Here is a 22,340-nt window from a genome sequence, read left to right on the forward strand (position 1 = left end):
TTGAGGGTTCTTATTTGGAGGGATGGAATATGGGAGAGCGGTAATGAATGACAAGGCACTGTAAGGATATGGATGTTAAAAAAGTGAAATCTCTAGACCTGAGTGAAGAAACCTTGGGGGTTTGGTGTGAGGGGTGAGTTGGACAGGAGGTAGAAAAACTGCGGAAACAGTAGGCACAGAAAAGGTAGGGATGGATTGGAAAGAGGGAGGTCAGCCGGTGTGGCACCCAGGAGGTTGGAGTTTGAAGGGGGAAGTGCATTGTAGGGAAGAGCAAGGTAACTATGAGGGAGAGAGTAAGAAGAGATGGAAGTCAGGGGTAGTTGGAGGGATTGACATAAGGGAAGGTTTTATAGGCTATGGAAGGAAGGCCGACTGGTGAGACAGAGACGAGGGGAGGGAGAAGCAAAGGACAGAGGTGGAGATGTAAGATGGAGTGAGAAAAGAATGGAAAGGGGTGAGAGTTTAGTGGGTATGAGGACGATGGGAGCAATATAAGACCGAAGGGAGAGGAAAGTGGTAGTGTAAGTCCTAAAGTAAGAACTAAAGGATCAGCTGCAGCGAAGAGAGGGGGGAGTTACTGAGGAAAGGAGGGATTGCTGTAATGGAGGAAGTTGGGGATAAGGATATTTTCTATGTCTTATCGGGACGTTTTGGGAAATGACGTCAAATAGGAGCTAGAGGGAGGTATAGTGGTTTGAAGGATTTGTGGAAATATTGATTCAGTGGAGGGAAAAGAGTGGGTCAAGGCACGGTAAGGAATGGAAGGAAAGGGCGTGCTCAGACTAAGTGTAAAGGATGGTATAGGTAGTGTGAGTAATGTAAGAGAAACATGTCCGAGTAAACATTAGGTGGGTAGGGGAGATAAAAAGAGGAATGGAATCGAAGACTAAGAGGGATAACAAGGGAGTGGGAATGGAGCTGGTGAGTGAGGAAAGGAGAGGGGAATGACAGTGGAGAGAATAAAACTGTAGAGATGAAGAGAGAAAAGTAGGTGAGTAGAGGAGATAGGACAGAAAGAAAGGAAGGCATGGTAAAGTGTGGATAGGAGAAATAGTATATAATGGAGGGTGAGGGGGCGGTGAAGGACAGCAACGAACGAAGAGGGGATGCATCAATGTAGGCAAGTCAGAATGTAGTAAAAGAATGGAGAAGGGACGGAGGGAATACTGGATTGGATATAAGTGGTGGCATAGGGAACTGAAGGAAGGGGTAATGGAGAGAACATGCATGGATGAGGTTAAGAAAGATTATGGAAGGGAACAAGAAGCAAAGAGAAGGAGAATGGGATGGTAGGAAAGAAAATAGAACAGGAGTCAGGTGGTGAGGATGGGATGGAAGGAGTAAAAAAGGAAAGGGGAGTACGGGGAAAAAGGAAAAACAAGGAAATGGGGAAGGAAAGAAAGGGAAGTGAAGGGTGACAGGACGACAGAAAAGAAATGGATGTGATAGGAAGGGATTGAAGGAGGTAAGGGAAAGTGAGGGGGATATATGGAGGATAGGAAAGGAGGTGGTGGAAGGGAAGGAAATGGAAGGTAAGAAAGGAAAAGGGATTTTGGTGGAAAGGAGGTAGGGAATTAGGAAGGAAAGGAGAGAGAGGTGGGTTAGGGAAAGGCCATGGAACGGAGGGGAATAGAATAGAGTAGGGTAGGAAAGGCTAGTGATGGGGAAGGAAGGGAGCTAGAAAGGGAGAGAACGGAAGTCGGGTGGGCTAGAGGAACGACATGCCGTTCAAGGTCTTAGAAGGGAATAATGGTAGGCAAGCGAAGGATAGGTAAGTGAAGTAGAAGAATTAGGGACAAGGCACAAAAGGGAAGCAGATTGGAATGAGGAGAAAAAGAAGAAAGCGGGTGGGGAGGCAATAGAATGACATTCTTGGTGGTAGCAGTGGGTAGATGGAGGGAATGGAAACGGAAGTATGAGGAGGTAGATAAGTTAATTGGGAAGGTAATGTTAAACAATCCGAGAGAAGGAATGGAAACGGAAAGAGGAGGGAAAAAAATGGAATAGGGAAAGAAAGGGTTGTAGCAAGGGGAATAGAAGAAAGGGAACGGGAAGTATAGGATTTTTGGGGGAATTCTTTTCATTAACATATGCTCAGCAATTAATACAATACGGAGACAGTTACATCGAATTACAGTAATTCCTGTTTCGACATTCATGATACATAGATCTTTACAGTAGCAACTCATTACTTGTCTAAACTTCACTTACACTACTTCTCTCATAGGCCTCTGTAGGTCTGCCAGGCTCCCCATAGCTTCTTCCATGTCTTCGGGTACCCCCCTACTCTTATACATTGTTTGTTCTGCTTGCCTGCACCAGTCTAAGTCGGTTTTCCACTCCCCTATTGTCGGAATCTCTGTTGCTCCCCATTTCCTCACCATGTTCCACTTAGCTACTCCCAGTGCCACCCATTGTCTTGTGTGTCTGGGCCAGTCCTCCTCTCCGGTGATCATGAGTAAAAACCATTTCGGTGACAGCTGCACATCTATTCCCGTAACCACCATCTGAAAGAGACACGTTAGTGATAGCTTCCTTACCTTAGAATATGCCCCTGGCGTCAGTCTGGATCCAGAAAGTTTTCTGCTTAGCAGTAGCCCTGCACGCCAGTAGGTGGCGCAGTGCGGCTCCGCTCCCGTCACTTTCGTCGTGCGCGCCGAGGTGGTTACTTAGGCGCCACCCATGCGCGCTGACGTCAGTTCTTTCTTTTTCCGCGCAGATCCGGATTGAGCACGTACCTCGGTCATTTTTTGAACACTTTTTTGAGACTTTTTGTCTCCTTCTCTGTCTCCTGGTGCACGTAGGGATTTAAGTCTTGCGGGTCGTGCCTCCGTAATATGTCGGTTGCGGACCCCCATGATGTCTGCCTCTACTGCCTGGAGAACGACCACGACTCCCGGGATTGTCGGGACTGCCGTGCCATGGCCCCGAAGGCATTGCGGGAGCGGCGCCGGAAGTTGCTAGAGGTCCAGCACTCCTTCCGCCGCCGCTCCGGGTCTAGGGGCCGTTCACGGGACCGCTTGTGGGACCGGAGGCCGTCGCTCCTCGGACTCTAAATCTTCGCCTTCAGATTCCGGTAAGCGACGCCATAAGAAGAAGTCAAAGAAGCGTGTTCGCTCTCCGACGTCCCCCCGTCGCGAGCCGGAGGCGGACGAGGGGGACAGGGGCTCCGCCCCTGCGGCTCCTCTGGAGCCTGGGAGTCCCGCGACCTACCCGCTATACCCGGGTCCGTCGGCGACTCCCGAACAGCGGCAAGTGTTTCTTGCTGCCTTGGACCGCCTGTTTAGGCCTCTGGCGCCCGCCGGCGTGCGGTCCCGTGTCCAGATCCTGTTGACCCGGCAGCACCGCCTCCGGCGCCAGCCCCGGCACCACTCAATCCAGCGCCTGCGGCTCCGGCCCCGGTGCCACAAGGTGCAACGCCGCTGGCTCCGGCCCCGGCGCTGCCCTTTGCTCTGGCCCCAGCACCACCCCTGGCTCCGCCACAGGCGCCGCACTGGGTGCTGTTTATCCCACCCCTGCCCCGGTTCTCAGACCATTTAGTTCGGAACTGGGATCCTCATTGGGATGCGGTTCCGGTTCGGCCCCGGCCGGCGCCGCTGACGGTGGGACCCTCTCCGGCTCCTTCTACCCCAGAGCCGGACGAGGACTGGGACGGCTCCGAATACCCCCTTGCGTGGCAGTGTGACTCCGAGCAGGATTGGGTAGATGACCTTCAAGATGCGGGTGACCTTGATGTGTCTTCGGACCCGGGGTTTGCCTCGCCTCCGTCTACTATGGAGGAGGGCGCTTCCTACACCATGGTGCTGCGTCGATCCACGGAGGTTCTCGACCTCCCTACGGTGGCCCTTAAGACCAACCTCCTTACGGACGTGCTCCAGACGGCGTCTACGTCGTCTGAGCCGCTGCTCCCTTTCAATGAGGCCCTTACCGAAGTCCTCTTAGGTACTTGGTTGCGGCCGGCCTTGGGGGCGCCAGTGGATAAAAACATCGCTAGGCGTCGTCGCCCGGCGCCGGATGACCCTGCCTTCTTGACCACTCGCCCCACGCCTGAGAGCCTGGTCATTCAGGCCTCAACCTCGCAGAGTGCCTTCTCCTCGGCTCCGCCGGATACGGACTCTAGGAGGCTGGACCAATATGGCAATAGATTGTTCTCCTCTGCCAGTTTGGGGTTGAGGTCGGTTAATACCGCCTACTTATTGGGCCGTTACTCCCACGCAGTGTGGGACTCAGTGACGGAGGTTCTGCCTCAGTGCTCTGAGGAGGTTCAGGCTGTCCTTTCCCAAGTGATTGCGGAGGGCAAGGATGCGGCGAAGTTCGCCATCAGATGTGGTTTGGACACCGCTGATTCGTGGAGGACCTTCAACTAAATCATTCGGAATTGCGCCCTAATCACCACCTCTCTTGGGCCTTGTGATACTTCCATCCATTCCTCATCTTTAAACGGACCAATGTCCCTGTCCCAGGTTGCCCTCAGTGAGCTCAGTATTTCAGGGGCATTAATTATTTTTTTGTATATCTGGGAAATGGCCTTTTCATGCAGTGGCTCAGTCAGTATTCTGTCCTCCAGCAGCGCAGCTTCTTCCAATGTCTCCACTTCTCTTATATAATTGCGTATAGCATGTCTTAGCTGTAGGTACCGTAACCACTCTCCTTTCCCCCATCTCAAATTCTGTTTGCAGCCTTGCAAATGTAATGTAGGCTTGACCACTCCTTATATAACCTGATGTCTCAATGTCCATAAGCTCCCATTTCGCAAATCCCTTTAGTTTACTCACTTTTTTCAACCAGGTGCCGTCCCAGAGTGGTGTCATCCCTGTAAATGTAACCTCCCATCCTAAGTATTTTGTGGCCGCCCGCCATGCTAATGCCACTGTCCGGGTGTGCTGTGGTACATTACTCACTAGTCGTTTGGCGTACAGTATCGATCTAGGCCCTCCCTTGCCTATGGATAGTCTATCCACCCTGGAGGCTGGTTCCACTCATTCCCCAAACATCCACCCGTTGACTGTCACTAGTTGGGCCGCCCAGTAATAGCTTTTGATGTCTCGTATTGCAAGTCCTCCCTCATAGACCCCTCTCTGTAATTTACGTAGTGCTATTTGTGGTGCACCTCCACCCCACAGCAAAGATCACAATTCCGCATCTACCCTCTGAAAGAACAGTGCCGGTACGTCATATGGCGTATTTTGCAGTACGTATAACAAACGGGGGAGGCCTATCATTTTAAATAATGCTATTCGCCCCATCAAAGTAAGGGGGCAGGGTCAACCAGTGCTTGGCATCCACAATTAATATATCTAGCTGTGAAACCAGATTACAGCGGTAGAACTCCTGCGTGTCTCTTGTTATGTATATTCCAAAATACTTGAAACCCTTCATCTCAAGTGGCACCATACACCTTGAAGTTAATTTTGGGGCACCCCCTCTCAGTGGGAAGAGCAGTGATTTATTCAAGTTAATTTGGTATCCTGAGTAGTTCCCGTATATTCTAAAAATCTGTAGTATCCTGTCGATTGACTGCCGTTGTTTCGTAACATACAACAGGACATCATCTGCATATAATGAGATGCGTTCCTCCCCAATCGGGATCCCCAAATCATGTCGCCAGGGGCTCCAGGGCCAAGGCGAACAGTAGTGGAGACAGTGGGCATCCCTGGCTTGTACCCTTTTGGAGAGGGAATACTCTTGACACCGTGGCATTGACTCATACTCTGGTCAGGGGCTGTTGATAGAGCAGTCTAACCCACCCTATGAATTCAGGTCCAAATCCCAACTTGTCCAGCACCGCAATCAGATAGTTCCATTCCACACTATTGAATGCCATTCTGGCATCTAAAGACAGGAGAGCTACTTGTTCTTCCGAGATTGCATCTGTAAGGTGAAGGACCCCAAACAATCAATGCAGGTTAAGTCTGGTTCACCTATGGGGCATGAACCCCAATTGATCTGGGTGTACCTGGGAGGTAATCACCTTGCCCAGTCGCATGGATAGGAGTTTCGCCAGAACTGTCACTTCAAAATTAGGCAAGCAGATAGGTCTGTATGAACCGCATTCTGTGGGTAGTTTACCCTCTTTTGATATTGCAACTATTACCATCGTCCTCTGATCCGGGGGGAGTATTCCCCCTTTTTTTTTTTTGCCTCATCCAGCATATCTAGCAAACGTTCTGCTGTCCCTTCTAACAAACATTTATACATTTCCACTAGGAGACCATTTGGTCCCACTGCTTTTCCCCGAGTGTAGTGAGAGGGCGGCTGCCTTTATTTCTTCAGTTGTTACATCTCCCTCTAGCATCTCTCTGTCTTCCTCAGTCGTGGTAATGCGATATCATGTAGGAAGTCACTACAGTCCTGCTCCGTTTTCACTGAGGAGGATGCATAGATTCCTTCATAGTAATTTGCGAATTTCTCTGCTACGTCTTTCCCAATGACATAGTTGCAACCCTTTTGGTCTATTAGTCCAGGCACCCATCTACCTTCCGCCCTTCTCTTATCTAACCAGACAAGTAATTTCTTTGCTTTGTCCCCTACTTCATATAGTCTGTGCTGCATGGCTGACGCCTGGATTCTGGTGCTATCTTCCAGCAAGTCTCGTAGTTCTTTTTGGCGGAGTCGCAATCGATGCTGCTCGTCCCCTGAGTCATTCCCTACCTATCCCACCCGGGACTCCAGCCTCGTTATGTCCTCTTCTAGGGTTTGACACCTAAGTAATTTCTGTTTTCTTTCGGCACCTACACAGGCTTGGATACTCCATCGGCACACTGTTTTAAATGCCTCTCAGTGTCACTTTGGAGTCTACTGATCCCCAAAAAATAGTTCAGCTCTCTTCTTTGCTGAAATCACCATCTCTGAATAACCAAGGGTTTATTTGCGGGGCTAGTGTATAATCTCTCTTGGGGCCAAGGAGTCCCACTTCCACCGGAGAGTGGTTCGACACCCCACGAGCCTTGTGCCGGGAAGGATAGGATTGTGCAGGAGGGAAGGAGAGTGAAAGGAATTGACCGGTGTAGATAAAGTAAGTGAGTGATAATTTACAAAAAGAGTGGCTCGAAGGGCAGAAGGGGTTGGGCTTGAAAGGGGAGGTCAGAGTTGGAAAGCTGGAGAGAAAGGAATGTGAGTAGCAGAGGCACAGGGGGAAGGTTAGGGGAGTCGAGGTTAAAGTAAAGAAAGAGGAGGGAGGGAAACGGGAGAAGAGGAAAAGGTAGGTTGTAACATAGAAGTAAAAGGAAGGCAAGGTGACAGAAGGGAATAAAATGAAGGAAAGATAAGTCCAGAGGAAAGTGTGGACAAGGGGAGGGAAAGGGAGTGAATGGGAATAAAAGGGAATTGAGAAGGAAAAGAAAGGTCAGGGATTGGATGGGAGAATTAAAAGGAATGTGAGAGTAGGGTATAGAAGGTGTTGGGGAGGAAGGCACGGGGTAGGATAAGGAAAGGAAATGAAGGCATGTGAGGTGGTAGGACAACTTTGACAAAGGGAGTGGGAGGTGAGAGGAAAGGGAGAGGGAAGAGGTGAATTGATGGGAGAGGACAGGTGGGTTAGAAAGGGGAATGGAAGGGAAGGGTTCTGGGAGGGGCAAGAGATAGGATAGGAGAAGGAATGGTGAGGACATCTGAGAAAGGAGTGATGGAAGTAAGAGAGCAGAAGTAAAAGCAGCTACGAATAGGCTGGATGCAAGCCAAGGGTAAAGAAGGAAATTGAGTGCAAAAGCATGGACAGAAAGGTAGAAATCAGAAAGGGAAAATGAAAGGAAAGCGGTTACAGTAGGGCAGGGAAACCAGGAAGGAGAAAGAGTAGGAAAGAGAAGATGAAAGGGGCGTGAATAGGATGGTGAGGAAAGTGAACTCTAGGTAAGGGATTGGGGTATGCAATGAAAGAGATAAGGAGAGAAGATGAGGGGAAAGAAGAAGTGAGGTAAGAGGGGTGAAGCAGGTATGGAAATGGAAAGCAAGGTGGCATGGAGATGGAGTGGCAGGGGAGGGGGAGAGAGGAGAAAAGCAGGGTTGGGAATGGACAAGGATATGAAAAGAATTGCAAAACCAAGGGAAGGGGAGGGAGAAGCAAATATAACGGAAAGAGGACATGGAAGGAGATAGAACTGAAGGGAAGGAAAGGGCTGGAGGGAAGCGTGGGGTAGATGAGAACAGGGAAGAAATGGAGGAGAGCAAAGGAAATGGATGAGAAAAGGAGTGAAGGGAAGGAAATGGGGCTAAAGGGGGAAAGGTGGGGGAGAGGAGGGAAGTAAAAGGAATGGAATGGAGCAAGGAAAATGGGAAGGAAAGAAACCGAGGGAGGAAAGGCAAGAATAGAGGATAGGAACACATAGGGCAGAGAAAGAAATGGATGGGTTAGTTTGTGAAAGGTTGGGAAAAGAAAAAGTAAGGAAAGGCGAGGGAATGGAAAGAGGGTGGGAAGGGAAAGGACATGGGGTGGGAACGGAAAGAGGGAACAGAACGGGGTGATATTGTAGGAGGATGGATGTGGTTAGGGTAGGGAGTGGTAAGGAAGGTAGGGGATGCACATGAGGGAAGGGGATGGTATAGACGGTACAAGGTGGGAAAGGAGAGAAGAGGGAAAGGATAGGAAAGCAGCAGAGGTGAAGGAGAACAAAGGAATTTTAGAGGGAGACATGGATGGGAGTGTGTAGGATTGGGAAGTAAAAGGGACCACAGGGAAGGTGACAAGAATTTGGTAGAAATGCAACCGGGAAGGAAAGTGGAATGGAGGGATGGCATAGGAAAGGGAAGGTGTGAGAAAGTGGCTCTGTATATACTGTTCCCAAATAGGTACAGTGTGTACAGAGTCCACAGTCCCCAGAGGTTTGTCAGAGGCTAAAGTTAGATATAACCTTACTCTCTAAAGTGGTAGCTTGGTCGAGCAGTAAGGCAGTATCAGAGGACAGTGTAAAGCATTTGTTGTACACACTCAGTCAGCAAATGGTCTCACTTACTCAAGAACTGAACTTTAGGCCAATGGTTTGTATATAAAAATATATGGTTGTTTTATTTTAGAACCAACAGATAGAACCAACAAGAGGTATCAAAATATACTTTCTCAGAATGAGATGCTTTAGTTAAATACTTTGCAAGAGGCAATTGACTTGAAATGCAATAGTTACAGTTTGTTGCAATAGGCAACACAATTTCAAACACAATAACACAATGAGTTCAATGGGAATTTTAAGTTATATGCAATTGATTACTTTCAGGATTACTTTTCTAACTCCAGGACTGGATCCTAGATTCAGTCCTGGGACAGTTCTTGGAAACAAGTGAGTAAATACGTTTTAGTTACTGTTGTGATTTTTAAGCAATATTTTGCTATTTTAAAAGTTGACACTTAGAAACTTTTCCTGATCAAATTACCAATGTTATCCTACGGAACGAAATTCACTTAGCCGGTAAATGGGGTTATGGTTACTTTCTCTAGGTCAGTGTTGGATCCTAGATCCAGCCCTAGTGTACCACCTGTAAGCAGTTGAGAAACTGCGTTTAAGTTAGACAGGCGATTTTTAAGGAATATTTATAAGTTTGCAAAATCGACACTTAGAAGAAATTTCACAGAAAAACAGTCAATGGTTTCCTATGGAAGAAAATTCAAGTTACGGGTAAAGTATGTTCTTGTTACTTTTGTAATCCAGTGCTGGGCTCCTAGGCTCAGTACTGGGGCATCTATCTAAAATAGGTAAGTAATTACATGTTCACAGTTGGTACGATTTTTAAAGAATATTTGTAAGTTTCAAAAATCAAAACTAAAAAGCAGGCAATGATATCCTATTGAAGGAAATTCAAGTTACTGGTAAGTACGGTTAAAATTACTTTTCAGGGTCAGTACTGAGCTGCAAGATGCAGCACTGAGGTCTCTCCTGATAACAGATGAGTAAATCGGAATTCGTTGTTCGGCTGATTTTAGATGAATATTTTAAAGTTCCAAAACTCCACACTTAAAAGAATTTCCAAGTGAAACCAGTCAATGTTAGCCTATGGAAGAAAAGTGAGTTATCGGCTTTTAGGTAAGTTCTCGACTGGCAGAGTTAAGGTTCTGGGCATAGACTCAGGGGTCTCCCAGGGTCAGGTAGGTACAGTTGGTACACCCTCAGTGGCACAGGGGCAGCCAGGTGCAGAGGTAGTTAGGCCCAATGTTATCCAATGAGAGGCAGGGGGCCTTCGGTTGGTGGCTGCTGGCGAGCAGGCCACGCGGCTGTGGGAGCTGGGCTCCTGGTCACTTGCTCCGGGCAAATGGGGAAGTAGATTAGGACATAGGTTGCACTACCAGGGGCACTCGGGCGGCTGAGTGCAGGGTGCTTTTGAGCCGTCAGGCGCTCAATGTTATTCAATGGAGATCTTGGAAAGTGAACAAAGGCTGTAGGCTCGGGGACCAAGGATCTTCAGGAGCGACCAGCACTTCGAGGGGTAAGTTGGGATCTTGGAGGATAGGTAGGGACCCAGGAGTTGGGCACAGGGGGCCGTGGGACGCCGGGTGCAGGGGTGTCTTTTGACGTCGGAAAATCTTACCCCCTGCTGGTCGCGGTTGCAGGGGTGCCTGGTTCTGAGGCTGCAGGCATCGTCTGGGTCGTCGAGGAGGGTCCTTGGGCACTAGATTCCAGGCCAGAATCGCCGGGGGGACGTCCTCAGGGTCTTTGTCCACTCAGGCACAGGCCGGGCTCGGCGGGTGCAGAGTGTGCTGGATGCGAGGTTCCTGGCTGGCACCAGGGGTATTGCTGTTTGAGCAGAACCACTGCTCGTGGGAGTCTCAGTCTTGGTAGAGTCTCAAGGGGGTCAGGTCCTCCGGGGTTTTGAGGTTGCTGACCACTGAAGGCGCCGGAGTTCCACAGGAGCAGGTTCAAGGATCAACAGGCCGGTAGGGCTGGGGCCAAGTCCGTTGGTGTCGTCCTCTTGTTAGCAGCTGTGCTGCGGGTCTTCTGGATTCTTGATCTTCTTGCTTGTTTTCGAATTGGGATCTGAGGAAGGAAGGTTCATGGTGCCCCTAAATACTAAATTTAGGGGCGTTACAGGTAGGGTGAGGGCAGGGAGCAATGGGTCCCTGTCCTGGGGTGAGTACACCCCCATCCTGCTCCTCTCCGGTGGGAGGGGGGCAGGAGCTTAGCTGTGATTGGGCAGGGCTCCCCATCCTCAAGATAGCCGGAGCCCGGAGTTGTGCTTCACCTCGCCTCCCCCACCTGAGTGGTGGAGTTGGCACAGGCTGGCACACCCCCTTTCCTCACGTAGGGTTTCCCGTCAGTCTTCCCGCCAGAGTGGGGGTCAGAACCGGTGGGGGTCAGTTGCTGAGTACAGCAAGTGGCCTGGAGAAGCTCACAAAGGTGGCATACCTTTGAAGCTTCCCCCTGCCTATCCTGGGGGAGGAGACCTAGCACCTCGCCCAGGATGTGCATTGTTGCAGGCCCAGGAGAGCGGGGGCTCTCCACCCAGGGGTCCAGCAACATGTCTGCTCTGTGGCAGCCTAGGCAGCCTCTCAGACAAGATGTGGATTGTAGGTTAGGTTTCAGGGGGCATCTCTAAGATGCCCTCTGTAGTGCATTTTACATTAAATCCCAAACTGGCATCAGTGTGGGCTTAATGTGCTGAGAAGTTTGATATCAAACTTGTCAGTCTTTAGTGTAGCCATTATGGTGCTGTGGAGTTCGTAATGACAACCTCCCAGCACCATATACTCTAAATGGCATCACTGCACTTACAGTGCCCAGGAATGGCCCTGGGTACTGTAGGGGCACAGGGCTCATGTACCTGTGTCCTCACCACTGGCATACGGCACCCAGCTAGAGGGGTGGCTGTTGTATGCCAGGGCAGTGGGTTTGTGGGCATGGCACACAGGGATGTGTGCCATGTCGACTCTGTGTTTAGTTCTGCACCAGGACACTCAGCCTGCAAAGGCAGTGTGTGTGTGTCAGGGTACAGGGCCCCTAAGGGTGGCACAATAAATGCTGCAGCCCTCAGGGGTCTTCTCTGGTCACAATGCCCTGGGTACCTAGGGTACCATTTACCAGGGGCTGACATGTGGCCAGAGATGCCAATTGGGTTTAGGCTTTAGTACAGTTTTTAGGAAAGGAACACAGGCCCTGGGTACCTGATTGGCAGGGACCCAGAGCACACTAAGAAAAAGTGCATCAGGTATCAGGCAAAAAGTGGGGGGGTTACTGCAACAGAAACCCACTTCCTTACAGAAGGTATAGAAAGGGAGCTTAAAATATGGGGGAAAAGATGATAAAGGAATAGGATTAATGAATGGAGAGGATGGATTTTTAGGCTAAGAAAACGGGGATTGATATGGGAAGGGGAGGAATGGAATGGAATGGAATGGTGAAGGGTAAGAGGGGAGGGACAGATATGGGTGGGATTGTTAAAGGGAGTGGAAGCTGTGAATAGGGGTTTTAGATGGAATGGAAATGTACAGGAAGTCAATCAAAGGGAAAAATGGGAGGAGGGAGGAAAATGAGAGGGGTATCAAAGGGAAAGTAATGGATTGGGATAGGAAAGGGAGATAAAGAGAGGGAAGCCAGGAGTCAAAGTGGAGGGGAATGAATGGACATCTAGGGCAGGAGAGTAAGGGGTGTAGAGGGAAATGGTTGCGATGGGAGATTTAGGTGTGGAAAGGCAAAGTGGAAGAGAGGAAAGTGAGGAGTGAACTTGGGGGAATGGAGTTGTGGAAGGGAAGAGGGTTGGTAAGGGAGAGTCAAGGCATCGGGGAGGGATGGTCGCACTGGGAAAAGAAAAGATAAATTAATTGGAGATTGGTTGGAAGGGATGGGGTAGAAAAAAGGAGATGGAAAGTAATGGGTGTAGATAGGGAAGTGGGGAGAGAAAAGATGGATTGAAGGGAAGGGGAGACTGGGTCGAGCTTAAAGAAGATGGAGACAGGAAAGGAAAGTCAGGGAGTAGATAAAAGGAGGGAAGGGGGTGGGAGGTGGAGGGAGAAGAAAGTAGGAACGGAAAAGGGAAGAATATAGAAGGACAAATGGTAGGGAGGATGAAGGGGGCAGGTAAGGAAACGTCTGGTAAGAGTAGGGCAGGTAAGGGAAGAATGCATATGGAATGGAAGAGGACGGAAAGGAGAGGGATGACTGGAGAGTGGGTATTCAAGGCAAGTGCAAGGAAATAAGACGGAAGAGAAGGGGTTAGGGGAGAAAGGGAAGAGAGTGGGGTCGAATAAAAAGAGAGGAAGTGGTAGAAAATGGAATGGGAGAGTATGAAAAAAGAGGAAGGGGTGGTTTTGGAAGGGTGGGGCGTATGAAGCAGTAACTAAGAGAAGATAAGGAGCATGCAGGGAAAAGAGTAGCTGGGGTACGGCAGGCAATGGTGAGTTTGGAGGGCAATGGAATGAAGGGAGGAATGGGAAAGGTGAGTAGTGGATGGATATTGGGTATAGAAGGGATGGAGAAGGAAACGTGGGACGGGCGGAATGGGATTGGGAGGGGAATGGGAGTCGAATGATAGTAAGTGGTATGGAAGGAATGAGTATAGGGGAGTGGAGGTGAGGAAAGGGCAGTAAGGAATGAGAGCGTAGGGGGTGAGGGAAGGACAGGTGACAATAAGGGATGGGAACTGAATGGAAGGAATGTGAAACGAACAAAAGAGCAGGAAATGGAAATACAGAAAAAGTCATGGGGGTGAGGGAAGGACGGTAGGAAAGAAGTAGATTGGAAGAGGAGAGAGACGGGTGAAGGCGAGTAACTCGATGAAAGTTAAAGGAAGGGAGAGAGAAAATGAGGAAAGGGACTAAAAGAAAAGTTAAGGACACAGGAAGGTATGGATTGTAGGAGCTATGGGTTTGAAAAATGGATGTTAACAAATGAAGGTAAATGGGGATTCCAAGTTAGTTTGCAGTTTGGTTTTCTGTTTAGTTTTTGTTTGGACTATTAACTCACCTTGGTCCCCATGCTCCCACCCCTGCCCCATCCTTACTGGAGCCTGTTCCGCCCCTGCTGCTTCGGCCTCTTCGGGTCCCCAGCGCCAGCAGTGGTCCTCCCCGTCCAGCGTCCTCGTGTGTAATGCTGCATCTCGCTGGTTACCAGCCATTTATACCGACGGCACGTCACAATGGAAACCTTCTCAACTTGTCCGCATGCATCACCACTGTCTGGGAGATACCATTTGTTTCCTGTTAACGGGGTAATATGCAAGGCACGGTCTCCTATCCAGCTTCTTGAAGCGATCCCACTATTAAGTCCCTAATAATGATCATGCGATGAAGCTGTAAGAAAACCCCATCCTGCCCCACACCCACAATAGTGGTGTTTTCAACCCCCCCTTTCCCTCGCTTCAGTGGAGGCCCTCCCTCTGCACGTACCCGCGGCCTTCTGAGATCACAGTGCGGGCATGTGATGTCACTAGTATTCCATTCCCAGGGTTCTGATTCTGGTACCATCTGCTGGGATGGTTGTCTTTAATATATGTTTCATACACGTTTATTTTAAGCATAATGCCTATACCCACGACGTGTATTCAGAGTTCTCCTATTTATTTATTAAATGATTCCACGGGGACTCATCCACATCCTCCTTTCAAAAAAACACATAGTAGGCCAGCCAAAAAGAATGGTTCATAACCAAATGTGAAAAAAGAAATGGGGATTTAAAAGTAAATATAAAAGTTGCACCCGAAGTAGAACATGACAGTGCTGACCAGAAATCCAGGAAAAGGAAGCAAATCCTACTTTATATCAGAAAATATGTATTTTTTTTTTATTGACAAAGGAAACGCATAATTATGGTGCCAGGGACACGTATTTCCCCAACTCTCTTTATGTGCATTATCTTTATTATAATGACATTTCTCCAATCTCACCCATTAACATGATATTTAATATTTTCAATGTTTATTATTCATTGAATTTTGCCGTATTTGTTGTATTCGTCACATTAAGAAATATACACTGACAGCCCCCTATTTTGTAGGGCGCTCTCTCTGATAACCTGGTCTGAGGGCTCTGGCGCGTTGCGCCACCCTGGTTTGAGGGGTTCTATGCCTAGCTCCCTCCTAGTCCGAAGGGGATAACCATGTATCCTGCTTCTGGTCTCAGGTCTCTGACTGACCTCTTCTAGACTCAGGGCTCTGACTGACCCCTTCTGGTCTCGGGGCTCTGACTGACCCCTTCTGGTCTCAGGGCTCTGACTGACCCCTTCTGGTCTCGGGGCTCTGACTGACCCCTTCTAGTCTCAGGGCTCTGACTGACCTCTTCTGGTCTCGGGGCTCTGACTGACCCCTTCAGGTTTCGTGGCTCTGACTGACCCCTTCTAGACTCAGGGCTCTGGCTGACCCCGTCTAGTCTCAGGGCTCTGACTGACCCCTTCTGGTTTCGGGGCTCTGGCTGACCCCGTCTAGTCTCAGGGCTCTGACTGACCCCTTCTGGTTTCGGGGCTCTGACTGACCCCTTCTAGTCTCAGGGCTCTGACTGACCCCTTCTGGTTTCGGGGCTCTGACTGACCCCTTCTAGTCTCAGGGCTCTGACTGACCCTTTCTGGTTTCGGGGCTCTGACTGACCCCTTCTAGTCTCAGGGCTCTGACTGACCCCTTCTGGTTTCGGGGCTCTGACTGACCCCTTCTAGTCTCAGGGCTCTGACTGACCCCTTCTGGTTTCGGGGCTCTGACTGACCCCGTCTAGTCTCAGGGCTCTGACTGACCCCTTCTGGTTTCGGGGCTCTGACTGACCCCTTCTAGTCTCAGGGCTCTGACTGACCCTTTCTGGTTTCGGGGCTCTGACTGACCCCTTCTAGTCTCAGGGCTCTGACTGACCTCCTCTGGTCTCGGGGCTCTCACTGACCTCTTCTGTTCTCGGGGCTCTGACTGACCTCTTCTGTTCTCGGGGCTCTCACTGACCTCTTCTGTTCTCGGGGCTCTGACTGACCCCTTCTGGTTTCGGGGCTCTGACCTTTCCACCCTCCTCATCAGTGGGGCTTAGATTTAAGTGTGTGTAAGCCGAGGAGCTCGCGTCACTTACACAGCTCTTAGTAACAACGTCATCAACGTAAAAGGTGGCTTGAGGGACGGTCTCCTCCTCCTCAGCACCTAAAAAAAATGAGATCTAGTGGCATACTAGGAAACGAAATGGACCCAATTGAGAACGGCATTATCCACTGTAAGTGTATGTTTATGGCGGAAAATGCCTTCATTTATGCCTGGCAGGATTTCTCAAAAGAAATCCTGGCAGGTGTAAATATGTTAAATACTGCATGTCTCTGAGTGCAGAGACATGTGCAGTAGTAACCGTGGCTTAATTTAAACTGGGGCTTCCAGGTCGACCCACCATCACTCTTTTTTTAGGCGCCGGCACTTATTGTTCCTCTGCAAAAAGAACTATTGATGGACAGAATGCAGAACAATGTCATACATTCACACCAGTACAGAGATCTGGGTCTAAATCGTTTTTTTGCTCACCATGCCATTCGAGTTTGGACCCAGCCATATACAAATCAGTCTTGACCCTGTGCCCAATGGGAACAGTCCAGGCCGAACTGCCAGGCCAGGTCCTCCCTGGACTGGAAACAAGCATCCTGGGACCGGTTTCGGGGTTTCACCCCTCTTCAGCCAGGGTAGCTTGATTCCAGTGGCATGGAGAGCACGGGACTCACGTCTGAGCATACCCGTCCCACTCGGGGTGACAAATGCAAAAAGAACTATTGATGGACAGAATGCAGAACAATGTCATACATTCACCCCAGTCCCATGAGGCACAGGGTCAAGACTGATTTGCATATGGCCAGGTCTAAACTGGGGTGGCATGGTGAGCAAAAGAATGATGGATTTAACCCAGATCTCTTGACTGGGGGTGAATGTTTTGATTTGTTCTGCATTCCGTCCATCAAATGTGTGTCTTTTGCTTTCTCGCCCTAAGTGCGCCAGGTATGCTCAGACGTAGGTCCCGGGCTCACTGTGCCACTGGAATCAAGCTATCCTGGCTGAAGAGGGGTGAAACCCCGAAACTGGTCCTAGGATGCTTGTTTCCGGTCCAGGGAGAACCTGGCTTGGCAGTTCGGGCTGGACTGTTCCCATGAGGCACAGGGTCAAGACTGATTTGCATATAGCCAGGTCTAAACTGGGGTGGCATAGTGAGCAAAAGAATGATGGATTTAACCCAGATCTCTTGACTGGGGGTGAATGTTTTGATTTGTTCTGCATTCCATCCATCAAATGTGTGTCTTTTACTTATTGTTCCTCATCAGACTTTGAACCAGAGCAAGTGAGAGAAAAACACATAAGGGGGTATGAAGGAGAAATAGAATGTTGGGAAAAGAGTCCCAAGGGGAGAAACCATGACTGAAAAAGAACCGGTAAGAGGGAGATAAAGGAAGAGGAATGTCTTGTGGGGGTGATAAAAGGTGATTTGGGGTGGAATCAAGATTAGACATCCTTGGTATTTAGCAATCCAGCTATTCGGTAGCGCCAGAAGCATGCTTCTGAACAAAACTTTGGGCCCCGGCACTTATTCTTTTACAGATTAAGCACAGGTAGTAACTCTCACGCAAGGTGTGCAGAGTTGGAGGAGCAAGGCATAGTTATCCTTGTAAGTTTGTGAACGCCCACAAGCTTCGATTTTTGCAGGTATTCACAAACTCCAATCCGACTCATTCCCACCCTGAAAACGGTCAGAGATTTACGGCAGCTCAGGGCTGAAGTAACTCCTGTTCAGGTCTGGAGTAACTCCCTCACCAAGATGCGACAAGGAGCGGATCACATGCAAACTTGGAGGAGATGTAGGGGAAGGGGTTTCCCAATAGAGAAGCATTTTTTTCCAGAGGAGGAAAAAAATAACAGGAAAAGAAACCTCTACATTATTACATCAGGCTTCATTATCTCAGTGAGTAATTGTATGCTATGTAGGAATACACATTGAGGAGATGGAGACCTGGAGAATATCGCACATGGAATTCCAAGTGGCGCACATGGATACCTGCACCTGGCACAGTTTTCAAAGCATGCCACTGGAAATGTATGTCAATTCAAAAAAGTATTAAATCTGCAAACGTTGGTGTGAAACTGTTTTACACATACATGTTTACTACATATTTTGAGAATTGCCTCGACATATTCCATCTTGTCCACATTTGTAATCTGGTGTTAGCCAAGACCTTTTGATTTTTAAAAACATTTGTGTGCAATATACCTATTTATAGTGGCTTTCTGCCAGCTTTCTTCATCCATTGGTCTGTTGGTGTGTCATTCAAATGTTGTTTCCACCCACTACAGGATACAGCATGGGGCAGAAGACCAGCCCACTTCAGCTACTGGATATTTTCACTTTGTATGACTCCATTTTGCTCTTTCACAAGGAGCACTTGCGCACACAAGCTAGTTCCCTTCTGTGCCAATGTTTTTGTTTTTAATTTATTACTTTGATGTTGCCTTTGAGTTTAGAGTCAGATATGACACCTGGACGCTTTATACCAGACGTGAACACAGGTCACATTACACGCTTGGTCAGTTCCTGTCTCCTGCCAATGCTGTTGTAAATTTCTTTTGGGAAAGTCCTTTGTTTATCTGCCTTTCTCAGATAAACAAAGGACACTCCAAAAGGAATTTCATACCATAACAGATTGTGTCCATTTGAAACTGTTCTGTATTAAGTTATCAAAAGCTTCAATATTATACATTTGAATTTATAAACTGACAAATCTTCAGAATACTTTTTTTCTGGATTCAATTTCACAAATGGTTCTTTAATAAACTTTGCCCAGGAAGAAAGCCTTTATCGTGTTTAGTTTGCAGCACTTGTAACACTTTTTGTATTCCTTCTTTCTTTCCTTCTTCCATTGTTTCTTTCATTACCCTTTCCTTCTTCCTTTAGTTTTTTTCTTCCAGTCCTTTCATTCCTGTCTTTCATTCCTTCTTTCCTCTTTTCTCTTATTCTTTTTTCATTCCTTCTTTCTTTTCCTTTTTTCTTTCATTCCCTCTTTCCTTTATTCTTTCATTCCTTCTTTCCTGCCTTCTTTTTTTTTATTTCATTCTTTCATTCCTGCCTTCTTTTTTCTTTCATTCCTGCTTTCCCTTTTTCTTTCTTTCATTCCTGCTTTCTTGCTTTCATTTTCATTTCTTGCTTTCATTCCTTTTTTCCTAGTTTCTTGCTTTCATTCCTAGTTTCTTGCTTTCCTTCTTTAATTCCTTCTTCTCTTCTTTCCTTCCTTGCTGTCTGTCCTTTCTTTCTCTCTTGCTTTCCTGCTGTATCTTTATTTTTCTTCCATTCCTGCTTTAATTTCTTCTTTCCTTCTTTCTTGCCTTCCTTTTTCTTTTTCTTTCTTGCCCTCTTTCTTTCCTTCTTGCCTTGTTTCCTGCTTGCCTTCCTTAATTCCCTCTTGCTTTCATTCATTCCTTCCTTCTTTGTTTGTAAAGGGAAGAGATTGGCAGCCAGTTGCATGCAATTGGCTTTTTTAGATCTGTTTTAGCCAAGACCTTTTGATTTTACTAAAACGATGTGTATGGCATAGAGATATATCTTATAGGGATTCTCAGCCTCACTTCATCCATTTGTCTGTGGTTGTGTCATTCAGATTTGTCTCCACCCACTCAAGTATGCATCATGGGACAACCCGTCCCTCCATTTCAGCCTTTGGCTGACTTCACTATGAGTTAAGACGTGCCGCTCTTTCACCAGGAGCACATCCACACACAAAGTAGTTCTATTCAGTGCTATAGAGTACTGTGTTAGAGTATGCTTTTTTTAGATTAAAATCAGTTTTGCGTCTGGTCAGTCTCTTTTAGATTGACAATGCACAGCAGCTTACCAAACTATAAAGTTTTGCAAAAGCCATGGCAGTACCAAACAAGAACTGACAAAAGGAAATTCTGCCAATTTTCAGCCACTGGCAAGAGCGTAAGCAGGGCGTAGTTCATTTTTAATAGCGTGTGCTTGGAGCTGATCAGTTGTATTGAGTAGAAGTTACTGTATTAAGGGTTTCCGCCTCCGCTTCCTCACCCAGACGTACATGATGTGAATATCAGTAGCCTCTTCATTATTGTGAATCATGTACGCTTTACACTTTCCATTGTTTGCTGGAATGTTCATGGAATAATCTGATTGATTCCCTTTAATCCGATTTTTTTCGGTTAAAGTATTCTAGGGATGATGGAAGGAGAAGTAATAACAGTACTTGCTTCAATATCTTTCCCTTGACAGGCGTTGAACAGTTTGATGTCTCTGATGACGCTCTTGGGGCCCAAGCACATCAGTTCCGTGAGAGTGAAAATGATGACCACACTCCGGACGGGGCTCCGATACAAGGAGGACTTCCCAGAGCTGTGTTGCAAGTAAAGTATCAAACGCGTTTTTGTAAATAATTTGTAAATAAATTGGTAGAAGGTGGCTGTGGGAACTTACACCGCACACACATGCATCGAAGCTTGACATTACATCACAACATCATTGGAGATCGGGATGAAAGCCTCTGCTTGGTACTCCAGGCTTTGCTTGGTATTCTTGTTATTCCAGGCTTTACTTGTTATTCCAGGCTTTGCTTGTTATTCCAGGCTTTGCTTGTTATTCCAGGCTTTACTTGTTATTCCAGGCTTTACTTGTTATTCCAGGCTTTACTTGGTTTCAGAGCTTCTTGTTTCCAAGGCACAAGACTGCCAGAGATGTCCTGCATTTTGAAATGTAAAACGTGCCAGGTAGTGGGTATCGGTATGTGTGCCTGAGTTTATGTATACCATCTCAGTTTCTCTTACGTTGCCTTTCTAAAAGCAGGAGGCAAACCCGTTCATTTACCATTAGAGTTTTGTGACTTTTAATTTCCTTGTATACATTAAGGCTATCTTGGTTCATTGAATCCTCATGTTAGCCCGCATTCTGTTGTTTTTATCCCGGCCAAGAGAACCATCATATTAAAAATAATTAGGTATCCCTTAGACAATTTTAATCCACTTGGCACTCCATTGGCACTCGCTCAGCCCTACACATTCCATCTCCTCACACACACCTTCGTCATTACGGCATAAAACGAAAAGGATCTCGACAAAGAACCCTCTGGCTGGGCCTTTAGGGCATTGTAGCACTGGCCCGAAGAGGAGCAGGCCCATATGATGAAGCATGACGTCCATGTGGATGTGTGAGGGTACTTGATAATAATCATAAGGATTCCCCTTGATTATTCACTTCCAACCTCGTTTTCTTCCCTTTTCCTCTGTAGGAACAGTACCTTCTGGATCTATTGAAACAGAAATCCATGCCAGGGAACTGGGTTTAAAACGAAACAACATTGTTTTCTACGTTTCTCTACATTCTGGCCGCTAAGAAGTATTTCTGTTTTGCTGACAACAGCTGGTTATTTACAGTGACACAAATAAAAAGTTGTGGGGCGTTTGAAGGGGGCACAGGGAGTTTAATAATAAACAAAACGTACCTGTTGCTGCCAGCCGCCTCGTTCTCATCTGTTTCCTGCTCCCAGCAGTCCCTGGGACAGTGTCAGCGACCCCCCTCCCCAATTGAAATACCAGCGCTGCTCTCATGCTCTTACCAATCATGAGATCAGCGCGGGGATTGGCCTGAGTGGGCTGGTTTAACGCTCACTCAGGCACAGGGAGCCTCTGCTATTTATCTCCAACCCAGCTGTGCACTACAGCTGGGTTGGAGAAACCTAAGAGCGTATGTGCCTGTTTGGCCGGTCTAAGACAGCCATCCAAACCGACATGCGCACTTAGCAGTGCACATCACGCCTCCCCATCTACCATGGCCCGGCCCTTCCCCTCCCTAAACACGCTTGCTCATCCATCAGCTGAAAAATAAAAATAAACTATTGTTTTATCTTTTAGCTGCTGGCTCTGAGCCAGAGGGGCGATGATCCTCTGCCATTGCGGAGGATCCACAGCTGGTTATTTACATCTGTCAAACCGCTCAGCTTCATTACTCGGCGGCTCACTGTCTTGAACCCATGAGTCTAAATAATTTTCTGGATGTTTAATTTCACTGATTATTCTGCCCAATCACACTTTTCAGGATGTAATTGCTAAAGAAGAAACTTTAAAAGCATGGTAGGAGAATGAGTAGAGTTGCTAGCTTATGTCACACCCTGAAATCCCATAACTTGACAACATCTACAACAGTCCAGAGTATGCGTCCACTGTGTGCTGCTCTTTTCAGAATTGTTAACCAATATTATATGCGTGACACAACACCTCTAGAATATTTTATTATGTTATTACTACTTATAAAGCACCCACGAACGCTAAGGTTTCATGGTGCTTCCTGGTAGGCAATATACAGGTGCAAAACTAAATGCTAAATCTTTACTTGAAAATCCAGATTTTCAATGTTCGTTGAGAGCGAAGGAGTTGGATACATCCCTAAGATTTTGTGGGAGACAGTTCCAGAGTTCAGGAGCACAAAAGGAGAGACTCCA

At 47.7% G+C, this 22,340-nt stretch overlaps 1 protein-coding gene across 3 annotated transcripts in view; it reads left to right on the forward strand.

Moving 5' to 3' along the window:
• Positions 1-22,340, forward strand: part of ATR (ATR checkpoint kinase) — a 434,398-nt gene that overhangs the window by 188,133 nt on the left and 223,925 nt on the right. For all 3 annotated transcript variants that reach the window (XM_085633621.1, XM_085633618.1, XM_085633619.1), the window contains exon 18: positions 20,123-20,253. In XM_085633621.1, coding sequence (XP_085489747.1) covers positions 20,123-20,253 — 131 coding nt within the window. The remainder of the gene's footprint in view (positions 1-20,122; positions 20,254-22,340) is intronic.

This window comes from Triturus cristatus, chromosome 11 (assembly GCF_964204655.1).
Source record: "Triturus cristatus chromosome 11, aTriCri1.1, whole genome shotgun sequence".
Classification (NCBI taxonomy): Eukaryota; Metazoa; Chordata; class Amphibia; order Caudata; family Salamandridae; genus Triturus; species Triturus cristatus.